Raw genomic sequence first — 22521 nt, forward strand, 5'->3', positions numbered from 1 at the left:
TCTGAGCTGGTGCTCTTGGCACTGCCTCTCAGAGCCATCTCTGTGTGCTGATAGAAAACCTGGCCTTCCCAGTTCAGTCCTGCCGGGAAGCCCCCGGGCACCAGGGCACAGAGGGTCAGTGATGCTGAGGGCACCACTTTAGCTGATGCCTTTAGTTTTAGCTCTCATGTTTTTTAGACTCTGTGCTGCCCAGGGGTGCAGTCCTGAACTTCTATTAAGTGCCAGTAAGCTCCCTTCACAGCGCAGGGACACAAAACAAATCCTTGTCCTGCTGCACACCAAGGACAACTTTCAGCCCCAAAGCACAAACAAGGGTGGGCTGGAGGGAGAAAACAAGGATGGGACCTCACAGCCTGGAGCTGGAATGGGACAATTAAACCACAAGATGCAAATGGACCAAAACTTATAAAAATGTAAGTGGCCAGTTGTTCATTTTGTGTCCCATTTTGTGAACATTCTGTGTCCACCTTGGGTGTAGCCCTGGCCAGGTTCTTGTCCTGCCCAAGGTGTACCCTTAAAGGCCTTTAATAAATACTACTTTATTCTCCAGCTCTGTCCAATCTCTGTTCCGGGTCAGCCTTCCCAAGGCATCAGTGCCATGCTGGAGTCTTGGGCTGCTTGTCCAAAAAAAACCCCCTTGGAAGCCCGGCCCCTGTGGGTTGGGTTTGGGACAGGCAGGATTTAGGCCCCTCAGGGATGGGGAAAGCACATTATTGATCCTGTGACCTCACAGCTGCTATCAGCACTGCATTATTTCCTAACATCAAGTCATTTTAAGTCGCCGCAATGACAAAAAACACATTGATTAAAAATTAAAACCAATGACAGCTCTCCCACAAACGGTACTTACTGTACCATACTTATTGTATCCTGGGAGGAGAATGAGAAAATAGCAGAAGACAGAATAATTTATAGTGATAAAATGGGTTACATTTTCATAAAAATTTTATTTTACTTTTTTTTTTAAATAATTCAATGCACTGGCAGTATAATTAATCCCTCTATGAGAGACACAAATGTACCAGTTCAACCAATATTATTTATACAGAGACATTGTGTTTAAAAACAACAAAAGTACATTTAAAATGTTTGTACATAAAGTATTACTGTTATTTCTTTTTTTTTTTTTCTGAAGAAGGAACAAATGTAAACAAAATGCATAATTGTGCAACACGTTGGAAATACAAAGCAAAACAGGCAAGATACAATTTTATACATATAAAGCAAAAGAAATCAAACTTTTATAACTATACAACATTTCAGTAATTGCTTGACATTTTAACAGTTACCTTGGTCTGTACAAAACATCTTAACTTATACTTAAAACTTTACAAGAATAACATGCTTGTTCAGAACAAAGACACCTTGTGGAATTGCAATGATTATTGATATGATACTTGCACACATGAGAAAAAAAAAAAGAGGCTACTTCAATAGTAAATAAAAAGTAAGAACATAAGAACATAAGGTAAAAGGCCATTTAGTAAACCATAATCTAATTCCAATAGCTAATTAAGTTGCACTGCAATGCAGAAATTAAATCTGACTTTTGCTGGAAGACCATAAGGTCATAATGTTGCTCTATTTCCAGGAACCAGAAGAAAGCATATATAAATTTTCCTGATATTTTGGTTAATTATACATGCGCACGCACACACACACACGAAAGAAAAAAAAAAGGAAAAAAAAATAGTATTTGCCACAACAGCCAGAAATGGTGGGTGAGAGAACCCACAGACTAGACTACTCCCAACATGGCAGAGTTAAAAAATCAGGACAGCTAGGAAGAGCGAACACCCACCAACTTTGCCAGGATTGCTTTTCCTGAACCTTAGTTCTATTTTGCCTTTCTTTTTCCCAAAAGACAGGAAGAAACTTGAATTGAGTTGAACCATTCCAAAAATTCTGGGAGTACCACAGCCAAGCCAAAAGACAAACCAAAGGAGAGCTCAAAACCAAAGCAAAACATCACCAGCTCTTTGTTTTTTGATATGAATTTGATATGAATATGAATTGTTTCCATATTCTGTGATGGTATGTCCTAGACCTTTTGAAATGTGGGTTTCAAAAAAAAGAAACAAACCAGTTTTTAAGATTCCGTAGAAGATATGCAATCCAGAGATGTCAAAAATACAGACAGGAATAAATTATACAATCTTTTATGGAAATACAGGGACTGTCAGCTTGGATGAAACGTACATAATTTTTAAGTGTCCTCAAATGATACATATGGCTAAAATTAAACCCCTGATTGCAGCAACCTAACATATTCAGTGCCTGCTTCTGCAATCTGTGTGCTGAGCACCAATTCACACAGTTACTTCTGTGGACTTCAGTGGAGCAACCTGCTGACCACGATGCTCAGAGGAAGAGCAGCAGACTTGGGCCTAGATAAATATTTGCCATGACCTCTAAATGTACAGAACCCATTTGGCTTAGAGAAACCACTTTAGCCTGCTGCAGTGTCTTTGAAAGAAAGTAACAGATTCCATCTCTAGACTGAGAGCATTTATGGCATCTTTGAATTTATTTTTCCGTTTTTCTATGCAAGCTAATGCTGATGCCAGTAAATATTTAAACTGGGAGGTAATGAAATTGCAACATGCCTTTAGTTAAAACCAAAACATACACAAGCCTAGGTGGCAGGCAGAAATTACCCTCCAATTTTTTTAGCAGGGATTATCTGGTGCTGAATCAGAATAGTTCAATATATGCTCAGCCTCAGTGTGCATTTAGAAAGCTGCATTAGGACATGCAGCACAGTATGAAAAGGGAGAGGACTGGTTTTTCAGCTGGTGTAAATCAGCACTGACATCCACAGAGCTACTTAGAGGCACATCAGCTGAAGCTTTGGCCCACAGTCATGCAGCCATCACTCAGTCTGTATAAAAAACTCAGCTGTGGAAGTGCAGAGTGAGGTGTAATCGACATCATATCAAAAGTTGCTCTGTTCATCTCATTTCTAATAATGTGTCTCCAGACTGTGTGGTCTAAAGCCATTTTATGATGTGCTGTATACTGCATAGCTTTGCAAAGTACAATATTTCCTCACAGGCAAGGATTATGGTACATTAATCATTTCAATGGCATGATCAGTAAAAAGGCATGATGATAAAAGCTTTGGGAGTTTATCTGCATAGAGATACACTGGCAAAAATTAGTCTGGGGTTAGAGGGTTTGCTCCTTGGTGTGTGCATATTGGATTAACTCCACTGAAACCAGTACTCCTATACCAGTTTACACCAGCTGAGGAACTTGTACTCTACCTCTGTTATAAATAAAACATTTGTGTTGCTATGCACTATTTGGTTCTTTCATAAATTCAAGGGTAAATGTCTCCTGCCAGTGGATCAAAGCTTCTCCGTGTCCGTAACATTGATACTTGTCACTGAAGTCAATGGTGGTTCCCTGAGCAAGGGCTGAGACAACACAGGGTCTGGCCAAAGAGCAAATGTGCTTGCAGTTATTCAGCTTTAGTCCAGAGACCTTGAACTACTTTCAGTGAGATGAGTGCCCAGCCAGAACAAAACCGGGTGGAATTCCATTCAATTAATTGGGTTAATGCAACTTAAGTTCTGGCCTAATACATGTAACTCCAGTAAGGCCATGCCATTTTTGTTATCCACCTTCTCCTTTGATAAACAGTACTCAGCAAGCTCTGTAAGACTTGCACTAATGCCACATGACAGCAGAATTTGGTGCTATGAATTCCACTAGGTGAGCCAAGATACTTTACATTTGCTTAGCTCAAAATTTGGTCCATTGTAGTTACTGCTGTTGAATAAAAGAAAATTCACCTCAGAATCTGACCTTCCTTTGAATTCTGAGAAGAAAACGAGTAAAAATTAGGGCTATCTATACTTGAAGGGGTTTTCAGTGGTATTATAAGAGGGTGATACACAGCTGTGAGTAAACTTATATCTAGCACAGAGAGCTTATGGGACTTTGCAGACAGAAGATCTCAGTTAAAATCCAAGAAGAAAGCAAGTCTCAAACAGTTGCATTGTCCACTCACATGGCTTTTTGGACTCAGCTGGAGCCCTGTAAGCACAAATGGTTCTGTGGACACCACGATCTAAATTCCAATTCTGTGTGCAGTGGGTATTGGCTGAGTTCTGTGCTGTCACTGTGTGCACAGCTTCTGTCAACTTGACTGGCATTTCAGACACACTGCAAGTACAAGTGAGTGCTCAAATCCCAGCCCACCTGCAGCTGCAGAGGACCAAGAGCTGAAAGCACTGCAGCGGCACAGCTCTGCTCACCCAGGCTGTGGGGCTGGGCTCCCTCAGTCCTCTCGGGCACAGCACAGGTCCCCCAGGACATGGGCAGGGCTGTGTGGGGATTCACACCACACACACCTGCAGTGTCCCACACCCAGGGCAGGCTGAAGGCTCTGAGTGGCTCTGTTGTAAAAATAAAGTAAAAATTATGGTTTAACTGGATGCTGACTTCAGGGTAGTGGCAAGAATTACCTGTCTGTGACATGAGGTGGCACTCTGAGGTGGACTGAGGAACTGCATGAGGTGGTGCTATATTCTGATTTCACAGGATACTATGGCATGGGTATTATTTTGCAGGACACATCAACAGTAATAAGTCCCGTTTGCCAAGAAGCACACTCAGCTTAAATTCACAATGTCAGGCCACAGCAGCTTGCCCCACTTCCTTTAAACCACTCTTGACGTTTTTACCATTGCCTAATCTGATTACAGTGCCAGTGAGCTGCCTGACATGTCACTACACACCCTGTGGTTCTGGGAACAGCTTTTCATCACAATATTTCTGCTGCAGTGCCTCCTGATGAGGTTTGATTCTCATCTGACACCAGTTTTATGTAGTATCTCATCTGCATCTGGATCTGCTCCCATCCCCTCTCTGTGGAGCCACATCCTCCCCTGAGCTGGACACAAGATCTGAATGCAATCTCTCCCGACTTCAGCAGCCACCACCACAAGAGGTTTAAACTGGTGTGAGATGATCAGAATCACTGATCTTGGAAGACAAAACATCTCTGAAACAAAATGGCTTTAGGAAAGCTACCAAGTCCATCAGAAAGGCAGGTCTGACAAGGGTACTACTGGGGAGAAGGTGACTCTCCAAGTCAGGCAGGAACATTTTGCATTCAGTGGTAGAGATGTTTCAGTAATGAAGGAGACCCTAATAGCTTTTGGCCTACAAATTTAGGCTAAATGTCAAGTGATTTAACCAAAATATGTCCCTATACAGAAATATCTCATTAGACAACAGAGAGTGCCTGTATGCATTGGTGTGCTCTGGTTATATCATGGAAGTTCAGGAGGATTATTGGAAACTGAGAAATTGAGCTCTCCCAACATTAAGACTTATTTATAAAATAGCATGGAAAGTAAAGCTGGAAGATGTTGTAAGGACAGTAGATTAATTCCCCATCTTCATCCCCTTTGCCACACTCCCAGTGCATTCAGCTGAGTTCAGGGAGATGCTGAGAGGGAAAGGCCCTTTGTACAGACCCCTTGGTCTGCAGCCTGCCTGCAGTTGGGACACTTCTACACTTGCTTCAGAACGACAACTTAATTTTCTTTGGTGACTTGTTAAATATTTTATCTTTCTCAAAACTTCAAGACACTGGTCTATAGCAAATGAATTTACCTGAAAAACAGCACATTCAGTTGACACAGCACATTCAGTTCTTAGAGGGAGCACAGGACTAAAATGACAGAGTTATTGCTGCTTTCTGCCACACCTTCATTGTCTGCAAGAGGCAGTAGATGCAAACAGGACTGTGCACAAACTACAGAGGAACACTTGAATAATGCCACTACCACTAGCAGTGGCAGGAGTGTTTTCTGTTTACAACTACCACATTTTTTTCCTGTGCTATGAAGTAATGAACAGGGACTTTCTGCTGCAAAATCCACACATAAATCCACACAGATGTGTAAACACACTCACGGGCTTGCTTCAATGCTGCATGGAATTTCTCCTGAACTCCAAGTAATAAAATATGTTAATACTTAAGTCAGAATCCTTACCAGCCCCATTTTTTATCTGTTAATTTACACTTACAAAACGAGTAATTTGATTTAGACAGCATTAAATGCTGATAAAAACTCACTGAAACAGTTTTTTCCAAAGTATCTGAAAACATCAGTGAATTTAAACTGTCATAATAGAAGAACATAATAAACCCTGTGAAATTTAAAAAAGCATGGAAATTAAATTCCAGATTCAACTGTCTTATTTTGTTTCTTTAGGAGGAATGATCTCAAATCCTGTTTTTTAAAATCCCCCACATCACTATCAACAGATCTGTCTCTCCCTTTCAAAGGAGATAATTTATAAATGAGGCAATATATTCACAGAGAGAATATTTAAATAACTGAGAGTCCAAAGAACATGTAAGAAAAAGTGAAATTAGCCTACACGACCATGAAAGTTGTCACCAACACTGTCACAAAAAGGTTTTCCCTCTGCTCCCTGCTCTACGGCACCCAACACATGGCTGGAGATGCTCATTGCACTTGGAGCTGGATTTTCTGCCTGCACATTGTCAAATCCTTCAGACCTGCTGCAGCCCTGGAAGTGGAGGTTAAGTGCTATGTAAATGCCTCTCTTGAGCATTTAGGACTTTGCTGCCCTTGGGTCTTGCGCCCCAAATGCCTGAGTTTAGCCCTTTACAGGCCTGCTCCCTTCACTGCTGAACTCTTGATATTGCTCCAAACCTTCTCAGGCATGGGTCACAAATGACAGTCTTGTCAGTTCTGGCAGTGTTTTACGAAGCTTGGTGTCCTTCTTAAATCCAGCTACAAAAGTCAAGAGATTACATCACTGTTCCAGTTTATCACTATTAAAAACAAATGTGTCAGTTCCAGCCCTTGGCATGCTTGTAAAATGCCTGAAAAATATGTCATGAAATCAGTCCCAAAGCTCAGCATCCAGAAGGCAGTACAAGAACCAGAGTTTATTAAAAAAAAAAACAAAAACCAAACCAAAACCAGATCACAATTTTAAGCCAATCTTGTAATTTTTGGTGCTTGGTTCATGAGTTTGAAAGCCTGAATTAGGCAGTTTTAAGTGCAGACATTGCAAAGGCCCAAGCACAGACATGCTTCTTCCCCATGGATTGAAACAAACAATCTCATTTGATTAGCTCTGCTGGAAGTAATATTTTAAGGGGTAAAATGATTCCATGAAGATGACATGTTGGCAATTGAAATGAGATGAATATAGTGCCTGTAAAAGTGCAATAATCCTTAATAACTAACCCAAAAGAAGCATCATCCCCAGGGATAAGACAATAATTTACTCTCCATATTTAATTTGTTTCTAAGCCGCTTTTGAAACAAGACTGCTAAATAATAATTCAGCTTGTGATCCTAGACCTGACTTATTATCATCATGCCATTGATTCAGCATACATTTCAACCTAAGTCACAGGATACAAAATCAGGAGGGCTAATTCCTTAAGCTGTTTAAGCAAAAGACTGTGAACCCGAGGTAAATTTAGAGATAGGAGCCTGTTTACCACAAGCAACAGGGGAAAGATAATACATGGTGATCACTGAGCGACTGCAGCAAACTCTGAAGAGTCCTGTGTCTGAAGACTGTCTTTCAAGACATCACTGTCCCTTGTAAATGCATGGAAGTCTTGGATTTCAATCTACATTAAAGGAGCAAGTGATGACAATGCACTTAATTAGACTGAATAGTTATTTGCAAAAAGAATGGAAAACTCTGGCTTATGGCAAAACCAGCCCAACCTTACTTCATCTCAAGTACCCAACCTGTTAAAAAAAAAATTACTTCAAATGTTTCATTTTCTTTTCCTTGAAAAAAACCCTTGACCACCACCATTCATCTCCATTTTTGAATAGTCCTCACTGCCATGGTTTTATTCATTAGCTACTGGGGCCAGAGTTGGCGTGACCAGTGTGTCAGACTCAGGTTTCAGCCATGTTACTGAAACCCTCAGAGAACAGATAAGGGTGAATCAACCACTTCAGGAACAGGAATGTGCAGATAATACAGGATGTGCATGTTCTGCAAATGTCCTTTTGCAGAAAACCCTACACTGGATAATTTCTCTAATGATGCACATTGGCTGTGTTTACAATACAAACTTGTGGAACAAAACATTAGCAATGATTGATTTGTAAGGAAAGGCAGTACTGCAGGGAGCTAATATGCAACAGCTACAGAAATGTTTGCCTAAATGTGCACTGGGCAGGGTCCTTAAACTGCTCTTATTGCAAATTTCCAAGGCCTGCTCTAAAAACCTTAACAGTCTGAACCTTTTAAATGCAAATTTGTCCTATTTATCTGGTCACAACCCAGTGAGTAGAATCCAATAACTCACCAGATTAAAGAATACACAGGTTTATATAGCAGAAGGTAATTGCAATTAACTAACATCTGGATGGCATTTAATACACATATTGTATTATTTCAATGAGATGAGACGGAATAATATTTACATTGCTATGAGCATTTTCTGTTTATAGAAATGGAATTTACAGTTCAGTAAGGTATGCAGGCGTTATATCAAGAATGAGATGAGACCATTTAAAGTCCTGTGAATTATTGATATAAATTCATTTTGTTTTGTTTCATGCATCAGCGCTTCTTGCAGTGGCACCAGAAGAGCAGTGCAGTTTATAACAGGGGAAAAAAAATAAGAGGAAAGAGCAAATGTGAAATGGTGCAATTTATTCACAATTGCTTTGAAATTCTATCTGAATTGTCTCATTATTATTCACGCATTAGAGGAATGGTCCAAAACATGACAGCATGGGTAAACAGATGCAGAGCTTGGAAAAAAGGTAATCTGACTGAAGTATTCATGGCCATTATTAAACAAATGTTATATTGCTTTTGGGTAAATCTGGCGATTTTATTTAATTTGACATTGTTTTCAAGATAGCAAGATAATACTGTCCGTTTCTAATGCTCTGAAATGAACAAAACAGGTGAAAAATTGATGCCACATGGAATTATAATGTTTCAAGAGTAGCTGGTTAGTTAAACTTCTAGATAGTTCATGAAGAATCTGCATACACTTATTAATGGACTTCTACATACAATATCAATGCTTAGAGTGCAGCAGTCCTGTTAAAATCTGCTTTCAGTGAGTCACTATGCAAGGAGAGATTGTTCTATGAAGAAAAATCTTGGATAAGTATTTGTTTGAGACTAAACAGTAAAACAGAAAGAAAATTCACAGATTTAGTATAGGAATGGTAGATAAGACTAGGAAAGCTAATATTTTGAAACTGCCTAAAAACTGCAATAAATTCTGCTGCCTACTGAAATTATTAAGCCAACAATAAACAGGAAGAATGGAATATCAAAACCTCATTGCATAGTGTGTCATCATTCTTTAATGAGGCATTCCTTCAACCTTTTACCTCTTAACACCTTTGGTGATCTTACATTATGTACCTGTAAGATATTCAACTTTCTCTTTTAGAGATTAAACCTATAGGAAGTATGAAATCTTAGGAATGTACTGAGTCAGGTAATGATGCCAGAATTAAGCGTCAAAAAGCTTGGTGCAGGTTCAGAAGATGATTTTGAATGAATAGCTATAACTTCTACTAATTTATTTCAGAAGGGACTTCTCATATATACCCTCAAATATTTAAGACGCTTTGTACTATTTCTCAGGAATCCATATCTTCTCAAAGTGCTTTTTTTTTGTTTTCACTTGAAGGCAGCATGGACTTAAAACAATACTGCAGGGAATGTACCGTTCCATAAAGCACATAAGGATGGCAGGATCCAGGAGACACAAGGCATAGAAAATTGTCAAAAATGATTAGATGGTACAACACATACTGCTCTTGAGTCATAAGTTTCATTTACGGTGACTTCTACTTCCAATAGATAGGGTATTAAAAAAGGCAATAAAAATGAAGTTACATGAATAAACTTCCAAAAATGAGTGGAGTTCCACCAGTGATCGTCTCTGCGCTGGTAGAGGTAGAAGAATGGGGATGTCATGAGCAGGGCAGCAGTCACTACAACAAATGAGCCTCGATGCGGAGCCAGTGGAGTCCCTGGCGAACGTAACGAACCAGATTGGTCATACTGCTGTGTTGTGTTAAGGGTCCCATCACTGAGTCCAGGTCTACAAAGAACTCTGCAACACACAAGAGACATTTGTTTCAGGCAGTGGCACAGAAATAGAGGTATTATTTCTATGATTTCCCACCCCTGTGCTATCACACAATTTCAGAAGCCCGTTTCAAAGGCCTCAAGTCAAATGTGGTACCTGCCTGAGGGTCAGCACCCCTCAGCCCAGAAAGCCTTAAATTTTCAGCCTCCACGGTTCCAACAAGGAGCAGCACAGTGTAATTTAGTGAGTTCTGAAGAGAGTTGTGCACACGAGCATGTGGTCCGTAAGAAAGAATTTAAACAACAACAATATATTCTAAAAAATCAAATCAGATTATCCATGCTGGAAGTCTACCACAGGATGGTATGAGTGGTTGCCAGTAGTCTTCCTTTAACTCTGATGATCTGCACTGTCAGTTTTTTGAGATTAGGTTTGGCTGACTGGATGATTTAAATAGCTGGCAATGAAATCTTGCATTACTTTTCCATGCTGTACTCTTTCCCAGACATGAAGGGCTAGACTGAATCTTTCCAGACTAGAAGACCTTTCTTGCTCTTTGCCCCACCCTCTAATTTCTGTTACTGACACTGCAGCAGTTTTGGCCCTCTGCTCATCCTGCTGCAGCTGCAGGCCCCAGAGGATGAACGTGGGATGGGAGCAGGGGAGGAAGAGGAGAGAGACAACACAGCAGGAAAATAACACCTCGGAGACGGGAACCTCTGAGGGGGAAGAATCCCAACCCTGGGATTCCTTGTCGGGAAGGGTTAACAGGAGGTCACTAAACAGAGAGCCCCAGTTAGGAAGCGACATACCAGTTTACTTTATGTCATGTGTTAGATGCTCTCTGGGTGAAAGACTAATCCTGTTAGGGCCAACAGACCTTTCCTAATTGCTGTCAATGGAGAACTGAATTGTGTTCTGTATTCTCCCACAGTTCTTTATGCTCGCTGGGGCACAGGCATTCCCACATATACAACACTTACACTATATTTAGGCAAGTGGGAACCTGCTCTCAGTTAAAGCCCCTCAGAGCTCAGATAACAACCAACAATCACAGTAAGGAATGGCTGAGCCCTCACATTCTCACCCTGTCTGCAATCCAGTGCACTGAGCCAGCCAGCACTGCCTTGGCTGCACTTCAGGAGAGCAGATGCCAGGTACAAAATCATTATCAGTACTTTCTTCAGCGAGTAAGTGCTGCTTTGAGGTCTTCTATCCAAGTATTGACAGCCTGACCCTGGTCAGCTTGGGAGCTACAGCAGTATCAGAGCACAAAGTGATTTGGCTGGAGGCATAATGAGAGCTCAGGGCTAGCACCAGTGCTGTTCAGATGCTGCAGCCAGCAGCTACTTTTAATCTTCCTTTCTCTGTCTTTCATTCCCCTCCTCCAGTGTAAAATCAATACATTTTGAAATGAAATAATACACTATCCTCCTTGCATTCTAGAGATCTCATTCTAGGCTCAAATAAACAGTAATTGCTTTAAACACTGAGAATTCACCTTAAAGCCTAATTTCAGGTTAAGATTTATTGAAAAAGCTACAAGCACTGAAGCCACTTAATAAATTTATGCGTGAGAGAACAGGTCTTGCTCCCTACAGAGCTGATAGTTTTCTACTGTAGGGAAGAAGTCCTGCTTTCTTCAGAAGCATAAAAAAATATCTGATCTTGTAAAGTTAGCAGAGAGTTTGATGTTTTAGATGGTGAACAACACCACTTTAGGTGATCCAACACAAACCTTCCCATGGGCTTTGGGAAATCTGCAGTTTAGTTTGGCCTGCTACAGAGACAGATTTATGCCAAACTCCATCTATTCTCCCCACACTCTCAAGTCTGTGAACCAGGGGAAATTCCACCAGAGGTACATGGCAGTATGTTCCTGCTTTCCTTTTCAAACCTGATCAGCTTGGCAGGTCACAGTTCTGCTGTTCTCCCTCTTGCTATGCATTTCTATTTTAATGGCACATCTTTTGTCAGGCTGACAAAGAAAGGCTTCTGTCTGCTGCCCTGAGCCAGCTGGACATGAGTCAAGTTCAAACTGGGAGAGCGCAGGCAGACTCAGAGGAGCACAAAACCTAAGCTGACAGCCGTGGACAAGGGGCGGCTGCACAGCTCCTACAACGTGGAGGAAATTTCTTGTGACTGCGTGGGCATGACCTAAGAAACATTCATGACAGCAGGAAGACCCAGAAGTAATTGCTAGGAGGCCACAGTTTTATACCCATCTCAGGACAGATCATCAAGGGCATATTCTTATGCAAGACACAGCCTGTGATTCAGAAGACAACAGAAATGATCAGAGTTGACCACAAAAACCCACAAAAGTGACTGAAGCTGGTTGGGTTTTTTTGGTGTTTTTTTTTTTTTTTAAGGAACTAAATTTTTATCTTATGGTTTCTTTCCAGGTTTGTGGGGTTTTTTTTGGTTTTGATATCATTCTTATTTCAACAGGAGGTGGGTAAATCTCATCTTTTATAATTAATTGATTACCCAAGCTCCTGAGGGAGAGGCCAAATGATGGCCTGGGACTCACAGCACAGTCTGCGGTTTGCACTGTCCCGTTTGCTGTCATGGGGCAGTTTTTGAACCCCTAGTCCACAGGCCAGAGCTGAGACAGCTGGCAAAGGTGGACTGAACATCACTACAGAGAAAGGGGCGAGTCCTGTTCCAGCCAACTAGATAAAGGTGCTTTGAATTATTTGAGAGGTGCAGATGACATCTACTAAAACAATTACAGCCAGTTTTCATGAAATGCTTCTAAGATTTCTCACATCAAAGTGTCTTGAATATATCCTTTTTAAAAAAGAATCCCTCATATGGTATGATGAAGACCTGTGGAGTACTACAACAGTTCTCACACACTTTTTGCTACACCATGAATTTTTCAAGTTGCAATTTGTGTTTAAACATGCAACTTTAAATCAGGTACTTAATTAAAAATGAGGCATCTTTCCAGAAAATATATGAAGGCACTCATGCTATAGCATGTAGGAAACTCTGATCTCTCTCCAATGGTTTATAGCACTTAAATGAAATTTGAAGTAACATGAACTTTGCATTCCCTGTAACGTGTCTGCAGGTTGTGAAACAAGATATGAAAGAACAGGTCACAACCTTAAATGTCTTGCTCATGTGAGAAACCCTTATTCATGCATCTAGTCCCAGTAAAGTCAAAGGGACTGCTCATCTGAATAAAGAGTATTCCTATATGGCTTTGCAGAAATGGGTTTATTTGATCGTAAATCAAAATGAGAACAAAGAAGAGAGTAGGGAGGAAAATGCAGAAAGAGAGTCAGCAGGTTTTTTCTCATCCAGCTCTAGGACTGATAACAGCAGTGGCTGGGTACATTTTCTGTCTGCTGGCTGAATGCCTGAGCTATTTTGATTTAATACCAAGTAGAACATTTAACAACTCCACAACACACAGGGCTAATTACAAGATTATCACCATCTCTTCCTCCTATCAGGGCATCCTTCTGCATTCCCACTGTAACATTCTGCATTACATTTGACAGGGAATTGCTTTCACATTTTGTGAAAATGGATGCAGCTATGGAAAAAATCCAAAATGACTGCACTGCTACTAAATTAATCAATGTGAACAAAGACAAGAAGCAGTGGGGAGGACTGGACAGAACTTCTATTATTGTTCCTCATCCAGGGATGGATCATTATGACCCACCATTCAGACATAAAACTCTATAAATCTCAAGCTCAGTTTCTCTAAATCAGTGGAAATTTGCCACTGACATTAATGGGAGTAAGATCAAACTGCATACAGCAAGCACATTTGTCAGGACAAGTCGGCCATCTGAAATCTCACTATAATTTAAGAGAATGAGCCAACTCATGATGAGACTATTTCCTAGTTAGGCTTTGCACCTCCAGTGTCAAGGGAAGCTTTCTCAGTGATTTGTGTAAGCCCAAAGCTGGAATCTGAATAATTACATTGTCATGGGGAAGTTCACAGCTGGCCAACAATAGGCCAAATTTATCCCTTAGTTATATCTCAGCCACTATATTTGATATAACCCAGTCACAAACTGCTTGCCAAAACTCCTTTGAAATGACTGTGGTAAAGACTTATATTTTGTTGTTAGGAATAAACAAACAGATTTGCAATCCAATCATAGGATAGTCAAGGTCACGGCTTTCAGTGGACATCTCCTAATCGGACTCCCCACATAAACATAACATCTAATGTTTGCTTATTATCCTAGCTAGCATTTTAATAGTCTTAAACCCGTCGACAGAGCAGTCTGAAAATAACCTCAGTGCTCTACGAGAGGCTGAAACTGTGAACGAATTTGCAGACTTAAAAGCTCTCATCACTTGGGGCTTGTGCTCGCTAAATTATTTGCCAGCTGCTCCGATAACCCCATGTTCAGCGTGTGTTACACATCCCCCTCTGTGCCTGACAAGAGAAGATATGCATTGGCTGCAGCGACCAGCAAGCAGATTTGGTCTGTTTGCTCAAGCTGTCACAGTTGTGCTCTTAGATGCGGTGGTTCTGGGTCCAAATCCAGGGAGCACAGGGAAAGAGCTTTGTTGTGGGAGGCTTCTTATTAGAAGGTAAAAATGAGCCGAGGCACAGACTTCTTGTTGAACACAGCATAAAAAGGGTCCTGGTTTATTCCTCTTCATGGCTTAGTCATCTCAACTCCAACTATTCGCTGAGTCTGGTAGCAGCAAGCTCCTACTGTAGGTTTCCCTTGCAGCTTCTGACTGCTGGTTATTTTCTGCTGAACTCTGACTGCAGGGATCGGTGTGCAGACTCTGACTGCAGGCTTTTACCCAGCTAGACTAGGGCTTCAGGGATTAGTTTGCAGATTCTGACTGCAGGCTTTCACCTAGCTAGACTATGGCGGCAGGTTCCAACCACAGCCTCTACACTGCAGAGCCAGACTGACCTCACAGCAGTGATTCTCTCTCCCCAGGATCTTGCCTCATGATTCTCTTCTTCATGCTCCTCGAGGTTCCTCCTCCAGGATGATCCTTCCCTTACCACCTAACCCCTTCTTTCACAGAATCACAGGATGTGTAGGTTGGAAGAGACCTTCAAGATTACTGAGTCCAACCCAGCCCTAACATCTCAACTAGATCATGGCATCAAGTGCCACATCCAGCACATCCAGTCTTTTTTTAAACACATCCAGGGATGGTGACTCCACCACCTCCCTGGGCAGACTATTCCAGTATTTAATTACTCTTTCCATAAAAAAACTTCTTCCTAATATCCAACTTATATTTCCCTTGATGCAGCCTGACACTGTGTCCTCTCGTTCTGTTGCTGCCTGGAGAAAGAGACCAACCCCCAGCTGTCTACAGCCACCCTTCAGTAAGTTATAGAGAGCGATAAGATCACCTCTGAGTCTCCTTTTCACTGGTTATTACATCCTTATATTGATTAATTAAGCTGTTACTTATCAGGGGTGAGGCCACCCGTATTCCCTTCTCCTACAAGCTAAACCCAAAGAGGACACATAAAAAAGCAGAGAGGGCGGCACCTTTGTTCTCCTTGGCCAGCTTGTCAGCCATGTCCCAGTGCTCGTAGCTGCGCAGGACATTGTTGGTGATGTTGACGTGGCTGGCAGCCATGTGGTGGATGCGCTGGGGGATGGTGATGGTCCCCGCCGAGGACGAGCCGGCGCTGCCCGCGCTGCTCCCGGCAGAGCTGACGGGGGACGGGCTCAGGGACATGGGCGAGGGGGTTTCTGTGCTCCTGCAAGAGGGAGAGAGAGAGAGTGAGCCTTTGCACCCCCCCACTTCACTGCCATCCCAACTCCACCTGAAATTTAGGGCTGAACCCCACCCAAGTCTCCCTTGACTGGGGTGCAGACAAATTTCAAATGCATTTGGGGTGCAGTGGTACCTCCTGACTTTATGAGAAAGGACAGCTTAGAAACTGGGCACGACTGAAAATAAAAAGGGACTTAATTCTTCCTTTAAATGAACCTGTTATTTATTAAAAAAAAAATCTATCATAAAAATAGAGCAATTTTTCAGAACAAGAAGCATCTCATAGCTGTAATGATTTTTCTACCTGCTGCCAGAAGCTGCAATGGCAGTTAGGAAACACTCAATGTGTAATATTGCCTTATTATCAAGGTATTTTCTGGAAACCACAATGCCAGTTTGCTCCAAAAACAGTCACCACAATAAGTAAAGAGCAAATCTTAAAAGCACCCTGCAGAGCAGTATTAGGACCTGAGGGTACTGTAGGATTATGAATATCTCCATAGGATTCTTTCAGGCTATGGAGATTTGTTCTAATTGCCTACAGCTCATCCACGCAGCTCTGCACAGCGCAGTGTTTTAAGTTACCTACTTTGTGAGGCACTAATGTTCTAATATAGATTTTCCTTTAATTCTAACACCATCAATTAGGAATCACCTGCTGGCTGCAGGCAGTGCAGTGGTCAGCACAGCATGCTCTTGTTTAGAGCTGTGTAGTGCTGAATGCTCACAGAACAGCTATTTGCTTTGAAAATTTATAGGGTCATGGACCTGTTCAGGTCGGAAAATACCTTTAAGATCATTGAGTTAAACCATTAATCCAGAACTATCAAGTCCACTAGTCGCCCATGTCCCCACAGGCCTTGTCTACACTTTCAAATACCTCCAGGGAAGGCAACTCAACCAAGTCCCTGGGCAGTCTAGTCCAGTGTCTGATGACCCTTTTGCTGAAGAAATGATTCCTAATCTCCAATCTAAAGCTCCTCTGGTAAAACTTGAGGCTATTCCCTCTTGTCCCATCACTTGTTGCTTGGGAGAAGTAAGAAAAGCCACTCTTCAGCAGATCCACATTCCTGCCCAACTTGGTGTCACCCACAAAATGATTGAGCGTGCCCTCGATCCCCTTCAAGATCAAAGGGGCTCTGGATCATCAGTAGAGATATGAAACAGTACCAAGCCCTGGGGAACACCACTGGTGACCAGCCCCAGCTGGATGTCATTTCATTCACCCATTTGGAAGCACTTGCCTAAACAAAAGGATTCTATTTGCTGTAGAATACCCTTAAGATGCATTGCCAAGACACTGCTGGCACTCTCTGCATGAAGCAAAGAGACCAAAACTCTCCAGACAGGGATGTTGCAACCCTTCCCTGGACATGCAGCTGGAGATGCCTCATGCTGTGCAACAGCATCAGGTTCAGTCACTGAGCCTGATCCCAAGCCCAGGACAGAAGGGTTTGTCCTCTTGGCTTTAAAGGCCACTGTGAATGGCCCTGCCTGGGCACAGACCTGCTGATATCTTGGCTGTGCTGCAGGACAGACTGACACAATGGCACAGCCCTGGGCTGAAAGGCATTGATGGCAACAGCTTTTGCTGCAGATTTTCCAGCACTGCCCTGCTATTACCTGTGCTCAGCAACAGGCTCCTGTGATTCTTTTTCCAGAGCTGGAGATCACATTGATTTGGCAGCTTGTAGCTTTTTACCCAGCTTATGGGTTAGAGTTTAAGCATGTCCTAATGCACAAATGCTTTCTTTTTAAGTCTCAAAACATCCTGGTTACCTGACTTGCCACAGTGTCTTTATTGCACAGAAGAGCTGAACTATACTAGATTAGGTCTGGGAACAGTTAAAAATGATAAGTATCTGAGGAGACCAAGAGTATTTTGTTAGAGCCACTTACAACCAGCTGACGCACTTCTGCCAAATAAAGCACATTGTTCATTGGATTTACCCTGTTGTGCACAGCCATTATTACTGTGGTGAGTCTACTAAATCTCTGTATTTTGTGCTTTCTGTCGCTAGAGGTGGGAAACATTTCTGTAATGAAACCAGGGAAAATTTGTTTCATTGCCAGGATGGAACCCGGGCCAACTTTGTAGAGGTTCACAACCCTTTCAAAGGAGTAGGCAGAAATTCCTGTAAGCCAAGCTGTGATTTTTGATGGATCCGAGATCCTGACTAGACTACACTCCATGGCAATGGATTAGGTTTGCTTTGTTTAAAAGTAATATTTGAGATTACCCCACTGTCCCCTCATCCTGCACCAGGCTGCTGCTCCATCTCCAGTGATGCTATACACTGGATGATGTTTGGCCTTTTTTTCTGTGGTGTGTGAATTCTCTTCCCCTCTGACACAAATTTGCACAGGATTAAGAGAAAACTGTAGAGCAAGTAACCCTGGGGAAGGCAGAGCACAAGCTGCCAGTGGCAGCACCAGGCCTGTGGCAAATCTTGGAGGCACTGGGAGCCACCTGAGATAGAAGCAGCTCTGAGCCAGCTGGAGAGCTGTTTTCTTCTGAGATTCCACACAGAGGGGACACAAGACCTGAGTGTGGCCTGTGGTCTTTGTGTGTTGGGTCACAGGTGTCACAATAATGCTGTTATAACAAGGCCTTGTCACTCAGTTACTCTCACATGTCAGGTGCTTCCTTCTCTGAATAAAAGAAAGAGACGTGCACTTTCAGAGCTTTCCTTCCTTATCTCCAAAGCAGTGGGAAGAGACTGATCAGCTGGGTGTTATGTTAGAAGTGATGCTGACCTGAAGGCTGGGTTTCTGTTGCCTACTTTGTGGCCAGACAAGAATTTTCTCCTCCAGTTAAAACCCACTTATTCTCAGTCCTGGACACCTAATAGCTCCTTTAAATAGCGAGGGAGATGTCATCACCTGCTGAGCACACACTTCATAGGGGTCTATTATAGGACAGGAATAAAAGGAATAACTTCTGCTCCATGAAATGTTTATGTACAAGCCCCTTCTTAAGGAACAAAAGAGATGTTATGCTCCAGTGGTCTATTTGATCACTAAAAATTCATGTTAACATTTATGTATTTTTATTACAATACAAGGTTTCACTGACACTCAAATGCCTGGAAAAATTGGCACATAATGAATAATTTAATTTAGCAGTTGCTTTACCAGTGTTAAAATGTCTTTTCAGGTTTTATTTAAAGTGACTTCTTATTTCATCACTTTAGTTAGTGTTACAATCTATACTTTAATAGCTCTATACATACATACTCAAAATAACTTTCAGTATTTGGGGTGTGTATATATACATATCTATACCCCCAAATATTTTGAATTATCTAAGGCAGTATTTTACTTTAAGAAAAATGCTGCAATTTTTGGTTTTGCACTGGTTGAGAACAAAGTCTGTTCGAAAACTTCAGTTCTTTGTGTGCTAAACTTCAACTCCTCCTTCTTTGTTTCCTTGGCATGTCTAATAGACATTTCTTTTCTAAACCACCAGAAAGAGACCATTAACAATAATAATTTTCACCTAGAATTTAGCCTACTCAAATAAAGATGGAAAAAAACCCTGAAGTCCTTCACCTTTGTTTTATTTGTATCTGGATGTGTGACCAGGACAAAGAAGCAGGAGAAATGTGTGTTAGCTGCCAACAGCCACTGCAAGATAAAGGCAAGGATGCAGCAGCAATGCACCTCCACTGAACAGCAGACCATAACTGCATTACCCTGACTTCATATCTGAGGTGAGAGTGTTTTAACATTAATATGAAGACACTGATAATTGGCTGACTAAGTGCCTTCACATTTTCACCACTATTATACCTTCAGTTTTATTAAACAGCACTTACCATATATCAATGAAATCCTCATTGGTCTTTCATTGCTGAACGAATCATTGAAAAATCATTGCAGTGAAGGTTAACTTTACTTTGGCTTCCTAAAGTGACATGGTACTTGCCAGCAAATTAACTGATATTTTTATGGCCTTCATTTTGGCTTGAGAAGTAAATGGTCAAAAAATTCAGCACAGACCCACCATGTCTGATTTTAGACTTAAGATGAAGGTGTGATTCAGCTCCTCCTTCCTGCCCACACTGGATGGCTCACAGGGGGATCTGACTTAATCCAGTGGGAGCCTCTCACCCCCACGAGCCCAAGGCAGCTGTATGATCAATTCTGTAGCCCAGAAGAACAGTTCCTATATGACACATGTTTGAAATATACGTGCAGCTCCCAAAACACTGATCCCATGACTTGTCCTTTGCCTTTAGAGGCACAAAACCACTTCCCCTCCTGTTGGAACCACTTGTTCCCAGACAGAAAATACTCAGCAGAAAATACTCACTTTCCATTGCCGCCCCAAGGTGAGGGGGCCTGTGAGGCTTTTGAAGAGTTCTGTAAGTACAAAACCAAAATATAAATACAAGTGATGCAAGTACATGAATACTGATGACACAAGGCTCAACATTCCCCCTTTTCATTGCAAGAGCTACAGTGCATGGAGCAGAAAAGCTCTGCACATTGGTCCCATGATTAACTGGCTGGTGGATGATTGGTAGGTTCCAACCAGTAGCTTGAAAATCATTTGATGAAAGAGGGAATAAATTCCAGTAAAAGCAGATGCAGGTCACAAAGAAGTGGTTTAATTACCATTGAAACTTATTCTACAAAGTAAGTTCTTCAGAGTTAATCTTTAGAGGGACCTTCAGTATTTTAATAAAGAACAAAAAGAATTTGGCTTGATGCTTTAATGAAATTGATCCCTCCCAAGTTGCTTAGGGAAGGTGGCTTGGGATTCAGACAGTAGCATAAATAAAATTTTTAGTAAGGGTCTGCTTGAATGCCTTTGTTTTTATATATTTTAGTTGCACAAATTGACTTTCCTTACCTGCTTACTCATTCTGCCTTTCACGTCTGTGTAGCACCTTGTAAAACCCTGTACAAAAAGATTGCCGAGCAACAATAAAGCCCAGGTTTTTCCAGTCTTGCTCAGACTGAGTGGTATCTTAGTTCCCATACAAAGTGGCAGCATCAGGGGCTGAGGCTATCTGTGTGTGCCCTCTGAAAACAATCCCTCAGCTCCCTTGCTGAGAAGTCAGCACGCACACTGAAAACTCAATCAAGTTTGACGAGTTCTCTGCAAAGTATTACCCACATTATTACAACACTCATCTGGTTACTGTAATCATCATTTTGCATGGGAGGCACAGAGATTTGGTGGAGCACAGACAGCACCCTTGACTTCTAAACCACAGCTCACAGCCCAACATTTCTGACCAAAGCAGAAAACATTGTCCAAACTGGCCTGGGCATTTCTGCACAGCAGCCACTGCTTGTCACAGAGGATGTGAGTATGACTTGGGGTGTTTCACAGCACAGAGCATATGGAGGGTATGTGGGGAGGAGAGAGATCCTAAACTGCCCTGCAAAGTCTCCAGAAATGGAGAAGAAGCTTTTATTGTTAATTTCTCCTGTCCGGGGATTGTTCCCAACAGTACCTGGAGACAAATTATAGCTCTGTCAAGGTTAAGACTAGATCGTAATTAGAAGCAGTTATTTGATAATGAGAATATTTAGTAAAAATATTTCAATGACTACTGACAGCACAGTTTCAAAAACATGAAAATCTTCCTCAAACTTTCGGAGGAAATACATCACAGGATGTCACTTTTTCTCATCATAAAAGGCTTGATTTCAATTTAAAAAAAATTATCACTTTAGTGGTGTTTTACTCCAAGTTGCCTCTAAATTTCAAAATTTCTTTCGTGATTAAATGGCTATTTTCTTTTTTGAAATGTCAAAAGTATAATTCTGAAGCTTTTAATTGGAAATTAATCAGAACCAGTTCTGTCCACAAATGGTTTCAATATGGACAAAGTGGCATTTCTGAGGAAAAATATAAAGAACAATTTAGCTGAAAAATTCCTCCCCAGCTCTGCTGTAAACAGTGGGCTGCTTTTCACAGTTAAAATCATGTAAAAGTTTGAATAACAACTCTATTCAAACAGTTAATCTGTTTCATTTGTATTACAGATTCCTGCTAGTGAACACAGAGAACATGGTGCAGCAATACAAAACTAGCACATGGTTAATAGCTCCCATTCTTTTCTTTTCTCCTCCTGTGCCTTTATTACAGAAAGAACCCGAACATATAATCTGTATACACTCAAACACTGCTTCTAGCAATGAGTTACAGTGCCCACAGCACACACACTGTAACACTGACTGAAACACTGAGCTTCAACTGGATGCCTATGCCAGGCATTCCTGATTCCTCTATTTTATTGCATCTTTATTTTTTTTTCTCTTATTTTAATTTACATTAAAAGACATTTTCTTATGCTGGGAGTAGTAAATATATTCTTCATTTTACCTGCTTGCACAAATGGAGAAAATAAAGTGGCTTTAAGGCAAGAGAGTCTCCTCTGCTCCTGCCTTTTTTGGTTTCTTAAGAAATCATTACTTTCTGCAGAAAAGGTTTATTTGTCTAATAATCCTTTTTTTTTTTTTTTTTTTTTTAAGCTACAATCTGCATTCATCCTGGATAAAAATCTGAAGCGGCTGGAATACATTTCATGAAAATGCTGAGGTTACAAAAGTGTGCAGCTCAAATTTAATTTGTTGTGCAAATCCCCTGGCTGAAAACTCCATGAGCACAACAGAGACACTCCTAATGGTACCGGAGAGCCTCCATTTAAACACAAGATTAGGACTAAGAT

At 41.4% G+C, this 22521-nt stretch overlaps 1 protein-coding gene across 4 annotated transcripts in view; it reads right to left on the reverse strand.

Moving 5' to 3' along the window:
• Window positions 1–6913: 6913 nt before the first annotated feature.
• AFF2 (ALF transcription elongation factor 2) overlaps window positions 6914–22521 on the reverse strand; it is a 391718-nt gene continuing 376110 nt past the window's right edge. For 3 of the 4 annotated variants that reach the window (XM_066334072.1, XM_066334071.1, XM_066334070.1), the window contains exons 19-22: window positions 20691–20738; window positions 20148–20197; window positions 15601–15815; window positions 6914–10117 (exon numbers count right to left, since the gene is read on the reverse strand). In XM_066334072.1, coding sequence (XP_066190169.1) covers window positions 9996–10117; window positions 15601–15815; window positions 20148–20197; window positions 20691–20738 — 435 coding nt within the window. In that variant the 3' untranslated portion in view covers window positions 6914–9995. The remainder of the gene's footprint in view (window positions 10118–15600; window positions 15816–20147; window positions 20198–20690; window positions 20739–22521) is intronic. The other variant, XM_066334073.1, reaches the window with a different exon arrangement.

This window comes from Sylvia atricapilla, chromosome 21, assembly GCF_009819655.1.
Source record: "Sylvia atricapilla isolate bSylAtr1 chromosome 21, bSylAtr1.pri, whole genome shotgun sequence".
In the NCBI taxonomy this organism is placed as follows: Eukaryota; Metazoa; Chordata; class Aves; order Passeriformes; family Sylviidae; genus Sylvia; species Sylvia atricapilla.